The sequence below is a fragment of the Chrysoperla carnea genome, chromosome 2 (genome assembly GCF_905475395.1).
Source record: "Chrysoperla carnea chromosome 2, inChrCarn1.1, whole genome shotgun sequence".
Taxonomy (NCBI): Eukaryota; Metazoa; Arthropoda; class Insecta; order Neuroptera; family Chrysopidae; genus Chrysoperla; species Chrysoperla carnea.
Window position 1 is genome coordinate 72,810,925 of NC_058338.1, and position 17,615 is coordinate 72,828,539.

At 29.1% G+C, this 17,615-nt stretch overlaps 1 protein-coding gene across 2 annotated transcripts; it reads right to left on the reverse strand.

Moving 5' to 3' along the window:
- Nucleotides 1–629: 629 nt before the first annotated feature.
- LOC123292189 (probable cyclin-dependent serine/threonine-protein kinase DDB_G0292550) lies at nucleotides 630–16,232 on the reverse strand. 2 transcript variants are annotated; one of them, XM_044872752.1, is made up of 20 exons: nucleotides 16,132–16,232; nucleotides 13,451–13,575; nucleotides 12,526–12,652; nucleotides 12,280–12,438; nucleotides 11,295–11,382; nucleotides 10,856–10,910; nucleotides 10,176–10,252; nucleotides 9,705–9,755; nucleotides 9,417–9,458; nucleotides 7,948–8,043; nucleotides 7,790–7,873; nucleotides 7,617–7,724; nucleotides 6,909–7,127; nucleotides 6,722–6,835; nucleotides 5,942–6,193; nucleotides 5,001–5,081; nucleotides 3,870–3,944; nucleotides 3,106–3,360; nucleotides 1,947–2,027; nucleotides 630–1,144 (listed from the first exon to the last, which is right to left on the reverse strand). In XM_044872752.1, the coding sequence occupies exons 1-20, from the start codon at nucleotides 16,157–16,159 to the stop codon at nucleotides 1,126–1,128; spliced, it is 2,136 nt and encodes a 711-aa protein (XP_044728687.1). In that variant the 5' UTR covers nucleotides 16,160–16,232; the 3' UTR covers nucleotides 630–1,125. The 2 variants fall into 2 exon arrangements, with proteins under 2 accessions (XP_044728687.1, XP_044728688.1); XM_044872753.1 differs by lacking the exon at nucleotides 7,617–7,724.
- Nucleotides 16,233–17,615: the final 1,383 nt, after the last annotated feature.

Genomic DNA, 17,615 nt, shown 5'->3' on the forward strand with positions numbered 1-17,615 from the left:
AGGCAATTACTCGATACCGGTCAGTCGTCAACTGACTTTGATGACTTCAACACAATTGCGTTCTTGATTATCGAATTCCCTAGTTTCCGCAATTATTCATTTTTATTGATTACTCCGATAATATTGATAGAATTGAAATTTTGACAATGCACTATTATATTTTCGAAGACACGCCGTCGAATGAATCAATATTATCTCGAAAATATATCAATTAATAAAAGAAAATCGAGCTCAAAAAATCGTACAGCATGAAACAATAAATTTTATTGTTTATGAGTGCCCGGATCACGGAGTTTATCATATCCTCATTTATTCGTATTACATAACTATTATTATATTTTATCAATGATTAATAAGATTAAATGTTAACAATTATTTCCATAAAATTTCCTCAAGAAATTAAAAACAATGAAAATCTGAGGCTTAGTATACGGTCTAGTAGTTTATTTAATCTTCCGAAAATTTAATGATATTTAATTAAAAACTCACAAACTATCAATAAAATACGAAAACGTCAAAACAGTATAACATTTAACAGTTACAGTATTTACCCTGTAAAATTATATTATTGTATTTATTTACCTATCAGTGTTTGAACTTTAATTTTTCGAAAAGGAAGCAGTTTTTTTTACTAACTCGTGGGTTTTTTCAAATTTTAGATTAATACGCAGTGGATAGGATCTACCTTTAATGACGTATTATTTATTAGGGAACTGTGACAGTATGACGAAGGAGGATAGAAGGATTCATAAATGCGTAGCGTATTTTATTATCGGACTATTTTTTGGAGAAATTTATTAGGATTACGCCAGCTGAAAAGCCACGAACGTGCACGTTAAGGCTAGTATTTAGGAATCTCATAGGAGTCATCATATGAAGCAAATCACTATCTGCTTCGAATTCTAAATGGACTACAAATCTTTTTATTATGATCTTGTAGATTTATTTTTTGTGTATTAATATTATTTCAATTAAACACAACGTTGCATTATATTAAAATGTCAGCTTGTTACAATTTTTAAATTGTGCTGACAACTAAACGAACACATACTGGATCAGTCAGTCTTCCATTTTATAAATTTAGTAAAATTTTCTAATTTCTACCTTTTAGCTTTTACTTCTTCATTACTCTCGTCGCATTTTTCTGAAAATCAAATAGCTTCTTTTAAATTAATTTTAAAAAAGGCATTGTGCAAAAAGGTTAGTATTCATAATGTTAAAAAACTTAATTTTTCTCGAACATGAACGTTAAACAAAATTACTAAGAAAAATTTAAAAAAAAAAAAAATTTTGAAATTGATTTTTCATGTAATTCTACAATTGAAAATTGTTTTTATAAATTCAAACGCCAGTGACGTCAACACATCGTTTTAGCAACGCCACCCACGGAGAAATGGTAAAATAAAATGCAAAATGATAAATGGTTTGGCTAATTAAACCATGAAGACTCTAATATAAGGAGATTTAACTCTGGGTGGGCATCCATATACGCCCGGCAGTTGTAATTTCTCACAACCATAGCATAGTATAGTATAATTATTATAGTATATGTGAAGTTGCGCAGAACTAATACGCATGGTTGTGAAATACAATCAGATCCGCCAAATTCAGATAAGCGAATTTACAAGTGCCGGACGTATATGAGCCCATCGAATGCATTGCCCGAAATCCAGAGTTAAGTCTCCTTCTCTTATAGTCTTCATGAATTGTATTTTACCTTAAAAACAAACTGAAAAATATAAATTTAGCGTGATTTCGATTGAGTCACAGCCTCCACGGGTGTAAATAAGTCACTACCGTAATGATAATTAATAACAAAATGGAATTATTAATTTAAAAAAAAATTACTTTAATATACTTTAGATGAATTATTATTTCATTTATATATGAATTTGTGATTTAAAAAAATAAAAAATTATTGCGAAGATAATTCCCGAAGGCCTTACATTTTCAGGGGTGATTCCTTGTAGTTGACGTTCATAGATGCCGCCCTTTTAGGCCTAACGCTCTTCTTTGGTATTTTAAAGCTGAAAAATAAGACAAATAAGTACTCTCCATATTTTCATACGACTTAAGAAAAATATAAACACACTGAGTGATCCATTAAAATACAGGGTGACTCAGTTTAATCGATGGACCCAAATATCTTCTAAAATACTTATACTACAAAAAAAATTATTTAGATTAAAATGGGTCATCATATTCTAGCGTCAGATTTGATCTGTGACTTCTGGATACTTTAATAGTTAACTCAGGTCCTTAAAAGTAGAAGATAGAACAACAACACTTTAAATCATAAAGTTGAACCTCATAAAAAAACTAACAAATTTTGTTTAAAACATTTTTTCCAAAAACGTTAGCTTTCGAAGGAAATGCGACTTAAAAATATGTCATTATTCCATTTAATCAAAAGAAAATACGCTTAAAATTCATCGATAATTGTAGGTTAAAGTGATGGACACAGGCGAATATCCTCAATTGACCTTGACAACTTTTGTTGCAGTTAGTTTGTTTTCTTTCGATTAAATGCAATAGTGTCATATTTTTAAGCCGCATTTCCTCTGAATTCTAACTTTTTTGGAAAAAATTGGTTATTTTTTTTATGAGGTTCAACTTTCTAATTTAAAATGTTATTCTATCTCCTACTGTTAAGGATCTGAGTTAACTATTAAAGAATCCAGAAGAGACCGATTAAATCTGACGCCAGAATATGATGTCCCACTTTAACCTGAATAATTTTTGTACCAAACATTTTTTTGTAGTGTAAGTTTTTTAGAAGATATTTGGGTCCATCGATTAAAATGGATTACCCTGTATATCCTATTTTGCATAGAATATTTAAAGTTAATTTCCTAAAAATTTGTTCAAAATATCAAACGGTATAGTTAACATTTCAATCAGCATTTTTTTTTAATGAAGGAAAATTTTTTATTTGTTTAAAAGGAACTTAATAAGTGTTTACTTTTTAAAATTGTATACAGTTTTTTGCAATTTGGAATAAACGCAACCGACCAAAACCCAGATGTATTCGACTATAATACTGTATTGTTCGACTTTAATTTTAACGGGACCACTAAGTTTTTTAATTAAATATTTGAGGGTTACCTAAGTTTTCTACTTGAATTTGTTGTTGGCAAATTATTTTCATCATTTATTTCTTCAGTCTTTTTGTATCTAGTTATTATTACGTTTGTTTTACTTGATTCGGCTTTTTTATTTGTACTTTGTTTCTCAGATGTTTTACACAATTTTTGTGTTTGTTTACTTGTGCCTGATTTTCCTTCTATTTTACTTGACTTTTCTTTTTTGTTTGAATTTGTTATCTCTTCATTTGATTGACTCAATTTTTCGACTTTTCGACTAAAATAAACATTAAACTTAGAGTTATTAAACATTGGCCTTTCTCAGAGCATTTTAATTAATGATGAAAAAATGTACATTTTGCCAAAAACATGATCAGAAATTTGTAAAATAAATATTGATGAAAATTGTTTGCTTTATTCAACAATTTTCTCATACGCCAGTCGAATTAAATCAAAAGAAGGGCTGACACAGGAAAAAATAATAACAACAATTTTTCTTCGGAAATCGTTTGGGGGGATTTCAATTAACTTTGGCAATGACCATTTCTCATGTAAAATAAACGAGTTATTCAATAAACAAAAATTGACCCTCAAATTCAAGATGGCGAATGACGAAACAGTGTTAAAATCCCTAAAACCGAAATGTAGACTGCAAGTGAGCTCCTCCAACGGTTTCTAAAGGAAAATTGCTGTAAGTTTCATTAGACTATTAAGTTTTTGAACGGCAATTTTGTACGTGCAAAGAGGTGATAATTAAGAAAAAATTGCAATGATTGGGATACTTGCATATTTGTATTGGCATTTCCATGCGAACCCTTTTTAGTAATATTATTATCATCAGATGGATTGTTATTTAATTCACTAAAATCGAAAAATAATTAATACATTAAGGTTAAGGGGTTATAGTCATATGAAGATTATCGACATTTTTTTAAACAAAGTATTTTCTATGTGGCCTTCAATAAAATGACCTGAAAATTTGCATGCATGTTTAAAATGATGTTACAAAGGGCTAAAGACTTAAATTTTGTAAATTATGTATTTTGTATGTGAGGTTATTATTTTTTGTTAATATTTTAAATTTGTGTTTATAAAATGTGAAAACCAAAGTCTTTAGCCCTTCTCAATACAATTTGTAATATGAATAAGCATTTTTTTATTAAAAATTTCTCGAAAATTCAATAGGAACTTCGATAAAAAAACGGTCTAAAATTTATAAATTTATTAAGGTTCTTGTATAAACTATTAGTCAATGACCTAACCTTATTCAATGACAGTATAGAATATTGTTAGCGACCATGGAGGTTAGAGCCTTTATAACCTCCATGTTAGCGACCTACAGCTCATATACCACATGGAATAAAAAATATAATATAACCTAGCTTTCTGACTGTTTATTAAAATAGCATTAGCATATCTAAAAAATCAGTGTAGTGAAATGATTGTAAACAATTTAGTTTCAGGGAACACAAATTATGTATGGAAATAATTTAGGGAATTTTTGAGGTAATTTTTCTTGACTAATTGTTATAATTATTTTTTACTTTATTTAAATTTATATGTAAAAGTAGATTATTACGATCGGATGTCGACTAAAATTTTAATGTAAGTTATAATTTGTCTAAAATTATTATTACCAGAAAAAAATTTTGTATTTTAATTGAAAAAAAATTAGAAATCTGCACATGACATAATGCTAAAATATCTTCATAAATGTTCGTTTTCATATTATATATATTATTTGCTTGTCACTAGATGTCAGCAATAGGAAAAAAACATGGCCGCGCTCATATGAACAAGAAATATTATTACCCCTTAATACAAAGAGATTGCGTATAAAAAACACTATGATCAATTAAAAACAAATGTTGTTCCTATAATCATATATTTCTAGCCGTTACAAATTATTTTACTTGCCTAGTTTTATTATCATTGTCCGGTCTCTGTTTTTTAAAATCAGTTTCGCCACTTGCATTATTGTTTTCATTACTTAATTCGCTAAAATAAAATAAAAAATTAATTAAAATTTTAACAATTAGCGTTAATGCTAGGGCCGTCTTTAACCGGGGTGTAAGGGGTGTGTGGCATCCGATGGCGTTATACCTACATATACACTACATATGTAATACTTCTCAAATCAGTTTTGAAAAATATTTAAAGACTGTTATCTTGCTATGAGTATAGTTTCAGAAAATTCTAAATTTTTTTAATACTTTTTGAGGATATTATAATACAGTTCTCAAAAAAATATTTGACCGTCTCTAACTGCAGATATAAATTTCGCAAAATTATTATAAGTTTATTGAAATATTTGAATACACAACACCATTAAATTACCAATTTGTCCAGTTTTTACATTCTATAACATACTAGTTATAAAAGTTTATTAATTAATTTTATAGCTAGTGTGCTACGGAAGGTTAAAACTGGACAAATTGATAATTTAATGGTGTTATGTATTCAAATAATTCAATCAACTTGTAATAATTATGAGTGTGGACAAAAATAAAGCAAAAATTAAAAATGCGAATTTTGTTATGAAAATCGGTATATGGATCTAAAAAATGTTCTAAGCAACTTTTTCTAATAATTTTTTTCGATATCTCTAACCATCTCTGAAGCTAGACAAAATATTATGAATCGGTCCTATTTGTCAATTTGTAGTAGGCTGAGTTTAAAGTTCAGATTTCAGATAAATAACGAAAATATGAGTGTGTCTTCATCTTAAATGCCACACACTGTATGTGCTTATGTGCTAACGGTCAAAACTTCGACCTCCTTTGGTTTGATAGTATTTATTCCGGTAATAAGTGTAAATAAGTGGAAAATTTCTCAATCATGTAAATTAAAAGACTTACGTCAGGCGATCAATTAATATACTCGGAATAAGTGACATAATGTTGATTTGCGTTACTTCGGTTATGGTTTCACTTGTGGAAGGTTCTTCAATTGTAGAAGTTTTACTTAAGCATTTGTAATTGTTCTCCGTGCATTTATTATTTAAGATGTCTGAATATATTATATCGGCTTTTTCGTCACTTCTATTCTTCGAATGTGTTTCCGGTATTATTGCAGGTTCAACGTTGCTTGTGGTATTTTTAGTTGATCGCCTAAACAAAAAATTTTTCATGCTTTTATTTTAATGTAGCTATTGACGAAACGAGAATTAATGGAGAGGATATTATCCGATTAATATTATTGAACGAATAATTAAAAAGATAGCCATTACGGACGTGTTTTCAAGGCAACATACGTGTAAACTGGATTGGCTGGACCCAGAAACAAAGTATTTGAATAGTAGACAGCTTGAAATGGGCTCTGGTGGCATTAATAGTAAACATTAAACACCGCTCATTTATCAACAGTTATACGGGGGTGACGCAAGATGACGCGAACGCCTTTGTAGGCGAGTTATCAATTTAATATTTTCGTAGTATATTTATTCCTCCGGTTATTGGAATGAATCGAAAAATTAAATTTTTTTCCAATTAATTTCCATTCATTCAAAATTTTAAAAGTGTTTGAATAGAATTGAAACAGAAACTGAATTACATTCGAAAAGAAAATCAATCAGGTGTTTTATCATCGGATGTAAACTCTATTAAAATTATAAAAATATTCTACTTTTACCAACTTACAAATCATTCGTATCGGATTTTTTTTCTTGTATGACACCGTTGCTATTAGTCTCATTAATATTCGATTCCTGTATTAACACGTCATTGTTGTTACTCTTATTTTCATCGGATCCCCTAAATAATAAATTATTCCATGTAAAACTTCAATAAAATTAGAAAGGATAGGTTTAAGTTTTTGACAACTAACGTAGCAATTGTATCGAATTTTTCTTTAATAGTGTGTGTTAATTTCTTTTTAAATGTTTCCTTTGCAATTGCACCATGGCTGCTGATCTCGACATTACTTTTACTGGCAACTGGAATCTTCTTCTTATCAGATTTATCTGCATTAGTTTGGGTTATGCGTTTCGAATTTGTTTCGTTTGTTAATATTTCATTGCTGGATTCATTACTTTTATTGATATTTCTAAAATAAAAATAAAATTGTGATATAAACTTCGATAAAATCTTATCTTATTCATTTAAACAAGCAATTCTTGTATATATATATATATATATATATATATATATATATATAAAAATCTGGAATCTAGGGAATCATTCCAACGATTTTTATGAAATTTAGTATGCAGGGTGTTTTTGGGGAGAAAAATCGATCTAGCTAGGTTTCATTTTTAGAAAACATCGTTTTATTCGTGTTTTCAGAAAAAACTGAAATTATGACTCTTTGAGCCATCTAATGGCGAGTAAAATATAGTTATTTTTTTAATTGGGAGCAACTTTCTGCTTTACCGACAATGCAACATTAAATCTAAGTTTCAGTAGAGTTCGTTGTTAAGCAACACAATATTTACAAAAAAAAAAGCAAATACCGAGCAAACTCGGCCATCCAGGTACTTGAATAAAGTACCTGGATGGTCGGAAATAGGAAAATGTTAGGTTTTAGTCAACTTACTTATCAATCACATTCGATTTTTCGGAATTATTATGAATTATTTTCTTCGAAAGTCTTTCCTTTGTAATTTCACTATTGTTGCTGCAAGTATTGCTTTTATTAGGTACCCTAAAAAAATTATATCGTGTGCTTAAAATTTAGAGAAAGAGGATTGATAGATTTAGGCAACTTACATAAAAGTCGGATTCGATTTTTCTACAGTATTATGGATTACATTATTTTTCGTATGTGTTGTATCATTACTTTTATTTGATGCCCTAAACAAAAATTTCATTATTTAAATAAACGTAAAATTTAGAGAAAGAGGAAAATAATATTTCTGAAAACTCACATCATATTGGCAGTCGCTTTTTCTTTGACAATTTGCGTTATTTTCTTTGAATGTGTCGGACCATTGTTGTAGCTTTCATGATTTTTGTCGGATAGCCTTAACAAAAATTGTATCAACTTCAATAAAATAAGACAAATATTAGATTTCTGTTTACCAACATGTCAAATATTGTGAACTTAATCCCAGGTGTCCTGCGAGTGGATAAGCATAGTTAAAAAGCACCCGACTGCGCGCGAAGGGATTCTGTGGGAATTTATTTATCAGTCTAAATATGTATGTGTGTTCCTTTGTGGCACAGTAGAGCCAAAACGTGTGGGCCGATTTTAATGATTCTTACGTCATTCGATTTTTATTAATCTTTAGAAGATCACTGAAAAAACGGCAGAAATAAAAATTCAATATGGCGACCACCAGACACCACTTTGTAAAAAAAATGAAAATCAACGAACTGTTTAAGTGATGTATGATTGAAATCGACTCATGCGTTTAGTCTCTATGGCGTCACAAAGAACCGAACATACACTCTGTGTCACAAAAAATGCACATGTTATACCATTCCAAGTGTTTCAAATCGTTCAATCATCTTTAACAGTTTTAAATTGTCATTTTAATCTGTCTGTTTTGAACCATTAATCTTAATTTTAATAAACAGCGATTAAAAATGATTTTGAAACGATAAAGATTTTAAACCATTCAAATTTATTAAAATATTAATGGTTTTGAATTGTTTTAAATCATTTTTCTTAATCTTGGTTATGTGTATCACATGTAATGTTATAGTAATAACACTTAATCCAAATTGGTTTAAGTTTTGCGTTTATTTTGACTTAGACATGCATACATCGACTGAAAAATCCACGAGCTATGTTGAGTGAGATATCTTTGATTAAGTATTGAAAATCCTAACTAAAAATTATAAAATAAACAAGTGAAAACAAATAATTGACCTCACTTTTTACGTCCTCAGCACGCTATAAAAATTTCAGCTTGATATATCTTTTCGTTTTTGAGTAATCGTGATGACAGACGGACAGACGACAGACAGACATACGGAAATGGACTAATTAGGTGATTCTATGAACACCTAAACCAAAAGTTTTTTCGTAGCATCAATATTTTTAAGCGTTACAAACTTGGGACTAAACTTAATATACTATGTATATTTCATATACATGGTATAAAAATAAATTTAAAAAATCAAAAAACTCGATTGCGTTAAAAAAACTGAAAAGAAAAAACAACAAATCCAGCCGTTTAAGCATAGCTATGTAAACTACTGGATTTGTTTTTATCTTTTCATTTTTGATTTAATGCAGTCGGGTTTTACTCTTCACATCTGTGTGAAGAGTATCTGGGCCGTGCTAGTGTAACATTGCTTAGATTACTAGATTTATTTAGAGTTAAAATTTAATATCGCTCTTAGGTTGATAAATAAATTTTGAAGATAAAATTTTGTAAAATAACCTTACCTTCCCGAATTGGCCAAACTCATGTCGTCAACTGCAATAATTCTAAATAAATAAAACAAATACAATATTTGATTAGACCAAAGTTAGATATTATAAAAAGTAAACTCGAATGGGGGTCGAACCCATAATCTCTGGCTAGCCGAGTCAACATTCAGGTAACTGAGCTACCAAAGTGCTCTATAATAATAAAAATGGTCTATAATAATAATAATAGTAAAAATAATAAAATAATTGTTTTAATTCGAAAAATAATTGTAAGGAAATAAATTATTTTGTCATATTATTTACCTTTGGTTATTATTAACATATGTCAATTCCATATCCTGGATTGCGATTATTCTGTTAACAAATAAATAAAATGAATTAAATTATTAAGAATATTATTAAAGTGACATCTCATGCGCAATCTCTATCACGTAGATCGTGTATGCCGTCCTTAAGATCACTGTCCCACGATTTTTATTCAAAGCGATTTTAGGTTAAAAAACACAAATTTGCTTAAACCAAAAGATTTACACTGCCCTAGAAGTTTACATATATGAAAAACTTTTAATGTGTTCAAGCGCACATCACGACTGGATAAAACCCGATGTTTTAAAAGCCTCAAACATTCAAAGTCCCTCTAAAATATATAAGAAAGAATGTGACCAAACTACAAAACGTTTTTTTTTTCTCAATCGAAATAATGAAACTTTTTTGAGCATAAATCGTCTATAGTAATTAAAATTTTTTCTTAGTATCATAGCAAATTGTACCTACGTTTTATTATAATTTGCCAGTAGTTCTGCTGGGCTGCTACTAGCTTCTCTGTATGTATAAAAACTGTCCCTTTTTGTCTGAAAAATTCATCGAATATATAAAAAAAAAATATAAACAAGTGAAAACAAACAATTGACTGAGTTAATTGTTGAAATACCATGCATAAATAGTGTTCTACTCTACTCTAGCTCTACCACATTGCACATACATATACAATTTATATAATACATACTACATAATTTACGCCTAATTTGCGTCCTCACGGGTAAACAGTGATGTTTACGAAAAAATGTTTCAAACAAAAGTTGATTTAAATTTTTTACATTTAAAATTTTGTTCTATCTCTAACGGTTTACAAGATGGGTCCTACGGACCAATAGGTCAAGGTTGCTCATTTACGAACTCGACCTCACTTTTAACGTCTTGAGTACGCTGTAAAAATTTCAGCTTGATATCTTTTTTCGTTTTTGAGTTATCGTACCCACAGACGGACGGACGGACAACCGGAAATGGACTAATTAGGTGATTTTATGAACACCTGTACCAAAATATTGTTCATAGCATCAATATTTTTAAGCGTTACAAACTTGGGACTAAACTTAGTATACCTTGCATATTACATATATGCATGGTATAAAAATATAAAGGGGAAAGTGTATTAAAATTAAATTTTGTCTTACCTGGTCTCTAATGTGATCAACTTCTTCCTCAATAAAATCTGCAATACCCTCAAACCTACAATAAAATACACAATTTTAATTCTTTAAATACTTTTCTCTTTTTTAAAGTTTCATTGGATGGGGTTTTAACTCGTTAATTAGTTAGCTTGTTATACCATGTATATATATATGAAATATACATAGTATATTAAGTTTAGTCCCAAGTTTGTAACGCTAATAAATCAATTCAATTGTTTGTTTTCACTTGTTTATTATATGGAAAAGGTTCATTGTTCAAATGGTCTCCGTATGGATTCCCGTCTGCAGATTAGTATCATTCTGGACCAATCGTGCAGTATAGCCCGGAAATATTATTAAAAATTTGACACCCTTTTTATGTCGTAGATTATTGAATCTTAGTAATGGGTTTTAAAAATTAAGACAATAACGTAACACTTACGAGGAAGCATTGTATGAAGAAGTCGATGTCGATAGTGATTTATCTTCTCCAATTGATGTGTTAATTAAAGACGTGTCTTTATCCATTTCTATAAAATATAGGTGTAGTAATAAATATAACAAAAAAAACGCTCTGGAAAAATAAAAACGCCACATTATTTTTGTTTTGTTAAAAATATACAATATTTGCAAGCTTATAACTTTGTTCCTACGAAAATGAGAAAAAACAATTCCAAAACTACCCGTTTGCTTCTATACATGCTAGAGAGGTGCGGTTTTTGCATTTGCATGGTGAGAAATTTTCTGCTAAAATTACAATTCGTGGAATTTTAATTTTTGTGACGCGGTGCCAAAGCAGGAAACCGCCAGGGGGGTCAAAGGGAGGATCCCCTTGAGATATATATATAATCTTTTTGCTCGCAACGAGATTCGCCCTTTAGCTCCTGCTCCTCTGACAGCCTTCGGATTTGGCACGTCGTCACACAAAATAACATTCTATGAATTGCAATTTCAGCAAAAAATTTCCCTCCAAATACAAAAAAAAACCGCACCTTTCTGGCATGTATAGAAGAAAAGGGGTAGTTCTGGGGATGTTTTTATCATTTTTGGGGGATGTGGATACTGAAATATTCTGCTAATTTGAAAATTACTAAATATTTTGCTTTATTTCGGGTTAATTGATGAAAATCGCATCTTTCTAGTATACATCAGTGAGTGTATGAGTGAGCCAGTCAATCAGCTTCACTTAGGGCTATATATTATTATAGATAATCATGCCTGATGGATTTATATAGTGGGCCACATGGGCCATAGCCCTAAACGATAAATTGATCAAAAGGTTAAAAAAGCCCAAATGGGCCAAAGAAAACAAAGTTACATGTATGAAAATATTGTGTATTTTTAACAAAACAAAAAGTGGCTTTTTTTACGTTTGCGAAGTGTATTAATTGAGTAATTCGCAATTTTTAATTGCTATCGGTATTTACCACTAAAAGGTCGAACACTTCTTTTAAGTATGTTAGATCTGCGTCTTGCAATAAAATTTGGTTCATATTCATAGGATTTTGTTGTTGGCGTTGGACTGGGTATGTTAAAATTTGAATTATCCAAAAAATTTGGTGTTGGGACAAATGAAAAACGGTCATCTGGAAAAATATAATCAACATGATAAATCTTGAATATTCGTTAAAATAAGTCTTTCACTAACACGGAAAACATTATAGTTAACTTACAAAAAAAATCATCTGTCTTCTTATTTATCATTTTTTCAACCTTTGTTGTTTGCTCTTTTACATAATGATGAGTTTGTTGTAGTACATTCAAAAGGTAATCGGTATATTTCTTCTGGTCATGATTTTTCTGAAAAATTATACAGTAAGTTTTTCTTTTTAGTAAGTTTTACTTGAATTTACTCTGTTTTCAACTAATAAAATCCCTAAAACTTATTTCCAAATATATTGTGTTTTTTCCTACTAACTAGAGGCGGATCTACTTAAGGGCTTTTTGAAGCCTACATTGAATACGATATTGTGAAAAAATATCTAAAATTTTAAAAAACCAATCAGAAGGTTGATAAACCTGATATCAATCTCAATTCTGTTCTTGTCGTCAAAGTGACGAAGTGTTTTCTAAAATTGCTGTATCATCTTAAAGATTTTTTAACGTTTCCAATCTCTAGCTGCGAAGCGGAGAGCTCTTTCTCCAGGATGTCATATATAGAAAATAAATATAGAGCAACTATGTCGAACTATCGATTAAATCATTTATCAGTTCTTTCCATAAATTGCGATTTAACAAAGGAGATACAATGTGATCTTCAAAGTGCAGCACAAATCTTCAAAGTGAAGAAAGATTGCTTTATAATTTGTATATATCTATATATAGTGTAACACTAAACAATTTTCTAAGTATTATATAAATAAAATATTTTATTGCCCTATTTTTATACCTTGTATATAAGAAATATATCAAAATTGCTACTAGGAACAAAATTTTGTATAAATAGTCCATTTCTGGTTGTCCGTCTCGTTAACTCAAAAAACGAAAAGAAATATCAAGCTGAAATTTGTATAGCGTGTAATCGGGTCTTGGGTCCATAGGACCCATCTTGTAATTTGTTAGCGATAGAACAAAAGTTTAAATATAAGAATATGTTACCTTCGTTAACTGAAGTACACGTTTATCCAGCGACTCTTTTTCTGTATAAAGCTGTGCATATTTTCTTTTCTCTTCGGTCAAAGCTCTTGCCAAATTAGAATTATTTTCTTTTATTTTGTTAATGTCTAAAAAAAATAAAAATAATATTTAATAGACTTTTTCATGAAAAATTGAAATGTCTTTTGTTAATTTTTTATGAAAATATAGGTCGAGTAGGACTTGTAACTCGAAAATTACGCATTTTTAACAATAAAAACACTATGAACAAAATTTTTAAGAAGTCACGATATTTGAAATAATTTAAAACGATTTTTATTGGCTAGTAGCCTGTGATGTAATACTTCTACCATATTTGAAAAAGTACTTCAAATTGTTGATTTTGCTAATAAAAAGCAACCAAAAATTTATTTCGGAAAAATAAACACGCTTTCTTGCCAAAAACTTAAATTAAATTTTAAACCTTTTTTAAACTGTCAAAAACGCGGTCGTCCAATTTGGTGACGTAATATCGGTATCATTATACCAGAAAATATATCGTTTACTGATATAGTCATACATAAAATATAGTAGTGGGAAGATATAGTCTCTGCATTATACGAAATAACATAGATAAGTTTGACAGATATGAAGATTGAAGACTCAGATGGCAGAAACTTGGCCGGTCCATCGACTAAACTTTCCAAACGAATATAATTTGAATTTTAAAGGCTTTTCAAAAATGAAATAGGGAAAAAAAAATTGCATTTTTCATTGTGAAAGTTATTTCATTTATATCCTCCTTTCTCTTTAACGTAAGCGTGTATCACAAAAATATGAACTTTACAAAAAAAAGGTCGGCATCAAAGTTATTGCAATCCCAATTTTCAAAAATCAGTTTATCATCGTTTATACATAAAAAATTCAATAATAAAGAACATATCAGAATAATCGATTTGATGAGAGTTCTTTAATAAAGAAAAACTCACCCCACCTTTTTTCGGATCTAAATCAAAAAATGTCGATCCTAAGAAAAATTGATAAGAATCAAAATTGTAAGAAATTAAATTCGTAACAACTGTGGCAATAGCTATTTTTCGTGTAAAATTACAAATAAACGAGTTATGCAACAAACAAGAATTCACGACCACCTTTTGCGGGCTAAATCAAACAATATCGATCCTATAAAAATTTGATACAAACCAAAATTGTAGGAAATTTAATTTCAAATAACTTTGGTACACATTTTTCGTGTAAAATTGAAAATAAACGAGTTATTCAATAAACAAAAATGCAAACTATGTCAAAACAATATTTAAAAATATGTATATAAGTAATTCTTATTAATTGACGTCACAGCCGCCATTCGTATAACTTTTTCTTTAATGATTTTCATTGTTTGTTTTCTCGGTCTCGGCTTTAAAAAAATCGGAGAAAAAAGTTAGCCTATTAATCAAGACATTTACTTTCATTTAAAAAAAATTTTTAAAAATGTGAAAAAGGTCTATTTACAGTGAGGGAAGGAAGGGGGGAATTTTATATTTATCACTCATTCTAATAAATACTACTAAAAAATATCAAGTTAATCTAATTTAACGCAACTAAAGTAGCTTACAAATATAACTAAAGGAGCTTACACGGCTATAATTTTTTTGATTGCATTAGAAACTTCGCCATAAGCATTTGTAAACAAATTGATGTTATTTTACACATTCTATCTAACTCATAGAACATAGAGGGTGTTCAAAGGTCATTCATATAGCGAAAAAAACGGTGGTTTAACCCTCGAATTCTAAGGTTCATTTATGTTTTTGATCTATCGTCCATTTAACGCGGCGGAGCTTATTTAATTACTGTCGTAAATTTGTCGAATTTCTCCATTAATATTGGTAAAATTGAAAATTTTATAATAAGGAAAGTCATAGAAAATAAATTTTATAGGCATTGATAATGAGGCCATTTTTTCCGTCAATTAAGTATCTACAAAGACATTTATATTTGATGCTCTAAAATTTAAACAGACAAAATTTGACATTTTCCATATATGCTTATGGAAATTTCGCTAAGTTGTAGAAAATGAAACAAATTACTCGAAAACGTAGCTATCTCTGACAATGACCAGATGAAGAAATGTTAAACATCAAATAATTTTTTTATTCTTAGAATTTCATCCCCTATTATTTAATTTCATCACCTTCATATTACGATTCATGAATTTTGAGATACCTTGTAGGTATAGTAGATATATAACATTTGATAATTTCAACCTTTCATAGCTTTTGAACGAAGTGATCATATCTGCTGCAGCTAATTCTAATTTGTGTTCAAGAAAAAACGTTCTTTTATCACACCTCATCCTTCCATAGATAAGAGGGTGTGTTTATGTGTAGGCCAATGAAGGGTGTAGCCACTAGAAGGTAGGTATGGTACCTCCACTATAATATATTAGGGTACTTAAATAACTAAATACAGCTCTGATTAACGGTTTCAATTTAATTTTCTTTTTATATACTCCTTCAACTATAGTCATTAAAAAGGTTGACATAAAATTAAAAATTAAAATTGATTTTGAATAAGTCTATTATTCTTTTATGAATTTTCATAATATATAATTTCAAAATAAAATAACGAACACAAACAAAATTGTTTGTAAATCATTTCAAAACAATTTGTGACACTTCTAAAATTTAATTTTAAAAACTTACATTCTGGAGTATAATTGCAAGGTTGCATATTTTATCACTTATTATTAAAGTTTTTCACTTTCGGTTAAACATTCGATATCTTCGAGTTTTAAATATAGAATATTAATTGATAACAAATTTTGAATTTAACAACCTGAAATTAGCAACACCCACCTATAAAAACAAAACATATTTAAAGGCCCGTACACAACGTTTGTTTAATAATATGATACGATATACTTTTGACGTATGAAAATAGAATACAGATATTCTAATCATCTATTAATGAACTTTATTAATTTATCAAGAATTTTATTTTAAATATTAGGAAATTTGATACAAACATTGTAAATATAAGATTAATGACATTTTGGAAATTATTATATTCTCGATATCTTTAACTAAAAACATCCAAACAGCCATCTCGTACGGATTTTCTCATGCGTTTCACACAGTGATGTTAAACAGTAAATTTATATTCAAAATAAAATAAGCAATTTTATAGGATTTTTATGCATTTTTTTTAAATATACACCCTTCAGGACTCACAAAACAAATATTTAGCTAAATTTATTTAAAAAAATAATTAGGTATGCTTATCAACCTATAGTACGCACGGCCGTATCGCGCTTGATCAACATTATTAATATTACTATAATCTTTTGAGAACTGGTTAAAAATTAATTATCGTTGCTTATATCGGAGAAAAAGTTAATATCATTTATTAAAAAAAAATTTTGAATACAATTTTTTGATCTCGGCGATTTTTTAAAAATTATTGTGCCCTCTATTTTAAGATTTTAAACGTTTATCAAGCAAGTGAAAACAAACAATTGACTGAGTTTATTGTTGAAATACCATGTATAGACAGTGTTGATAACGCAATCGTTTGTTTTTTGACGTCACGTAAATAACAAAAGATATCCACTTTTAAATAGTCACACACACATAACTGATATTCCTTTATTAATACATAGTACAAAATTTGCACCTAATTAGCGCCTTCGTGGGTAAAATGTGATGTTTATAAAAAAATGTTTTAAATAAAAGTTGTTTCTTTTATTATAAGGAACATTTTTTACACTTAAACTTTTCTACGGACCCAAGGCCCAATTGACCTATATTGCTCATTTACGAACTCGACCTCACTTTTTACGTCCTGAGTACGCTGTAAAAATTTTAGCTTGATATCTCTTTTCGTTTTTGAGTTATCGTGTTGACAGACAAACGGGCAGACGGACAGAAAACCGGAAATGGACTAATTAGGTGATTTTATGAACACCTATACCAAAATTTTTTCATAGCATCAATATTTTTAAGCGTTACAAACTTGAGGCTAAACTTAATATACTATGTATATTTAATATATACATGGTATAAAAATGCTGCTGCATTTACAAGAGTGCCAACCTGACAGTTAATGACAACAGTTTGTAGGTGTAAAAAAATCACAAGCTAAATATTTATTTTGTTTTTTGATAAAACAATCGCTGATAAATGAAAAA